This window comes from Sinocyclocheilus grahami, unplaced genomic scaffold (genome assembly GCF_001515645.1).
Source record: "Sinocyclocheilus grahami isolate Dianchi unplaced genomic scaffold, SAMN03320097.WGS_v1.1 scaffold1751.1, whole genome shotgun sequence".
Taxonomy (NCBI): Eukaryota; Metazoa; Chordata; class Actinopteri; order Cypriniformes; family Cyprinidae; genus Sinocyclocheilus; species Sinocyclocheilus grahami.
Window position 1 is genome coordinate 104,753 of NW_015506930.1, and position 1,170 is coordinate 105,922.

Below are 1,170 nucleotides of genomic sequence, written 5' to 3' on the forward strand. Positions count from 1 at the left end.
TTCTCACTATTAACAAACCATTAACTACAACTTTTGCCTCAATAAGCTCCTAATTGGCTGCTTATTAATAGTTAGTAATAGTTAGTTAGGTAGTTGTTAAGTTTAGATATTGAGTAGGATTAGGGATGTAAGGTATTTGTTAGGATGTATTTATATATTTATAAGTATTAATTTTTTTCATTTACAAATGTTAAACCATTAAGCTTTTATTTTGTTTTCCATCAAATAAATATATTGTGCTACAAGTTACAAACTGAAGCACTGTGTCCGGCACTCTTACACGTGTATCTCATGAACCAAGGCACATTCATTTTTCATAATATGCATATTTGGTCTGAAATTTCTATGAATGTTTCTCAGACTAACTGTTTATGTGGAAATGTATTGCTCAATAATAGTATGCAAAGTGTAGAGACACCATATCATGCACACATTTTCCAAGCTTTTCAGAAATGTTTCCTCAAATCTAACTGCCAAACTCAAACACTCACCTTCCTCTAGCTCATCCAGACTGCTAATCTTCTGTGATCCGTCGATGGTAAAGATGTATCTGACCCCTTGTGGCAAATTGATATGGTCAGATAGAGAGCGGGTTAAGTCAGCCAGCAGAGCCTCAAATGTGCGGAAACGGTCATTGGCCACTGCATACACAATGCCCTTGAAGTAGCGGTCGCCATTGCGGTAGAATCGCACCTTCTTAGCCTTTTTCTCGCTGGTCAGAGCCTGTAGGGTGCGTGTACGGTAAAAACTGCAGTGAGCACTGTGGGTGGGGCTGGGGAGACCGTTGGCCCGTCCACCTCGCAGGGTACGAGATGCCTTGTCCCGTTCATCAAAATGGCCGAAGTCCAGCTCCATGGCAGCATGTTCAGAGGGGGCATCCATTTTGGTGGTGAAGGAGGTCTTTTATTGAGGAATTATGGGTCTGACAAGAATGAGAAACCACACAAAAGAATTTAGTTTAAAGCAAACTTTATCAGTTAAATGTTATTTGAGGGCAATCAAAAAAATACTGCATAAATGGGTCTGTGACAAGTGGGGCGGAGCCGAGAGCCATGGGAGCGGAGCGAGGCCGATGGAGTAAATGATAATGAGCGACACCTGCGCCACTCACCAGCCTCGCTCCACTCGTCACAGGGTCAATGATTTTTAATAGTATTAATGATAAAGAAA

At 41.3% G+C, this 1,170-nt stretch overlaps 1 protein-coding gene across 1 annotated transcript in view; it reads right to left on the reverse strand.

The window, feature by feature from the left end:
* The window catches only part of LOC107572450 (neuronal migration protein doublecortin), a 107,810-nt gene that overhangs the window by 81,115 nt on the left and 25,525 nt on the right, over nucleotides 1-1,170 (reverse strand). Inside the window, exon 2 of the mRNA XM_016258873.1 lies at nucleotides 492-922. Within this exon, the coding sequence (XP_016114359.1) occupies nucleotides 492-882 (391 nt within the window). The 5' untranslated portion in view covers nucleotides 883-922. The remainder of the gene's footprint in view (nucleotides 1-491; nucleotides 923-1,170) is intronic.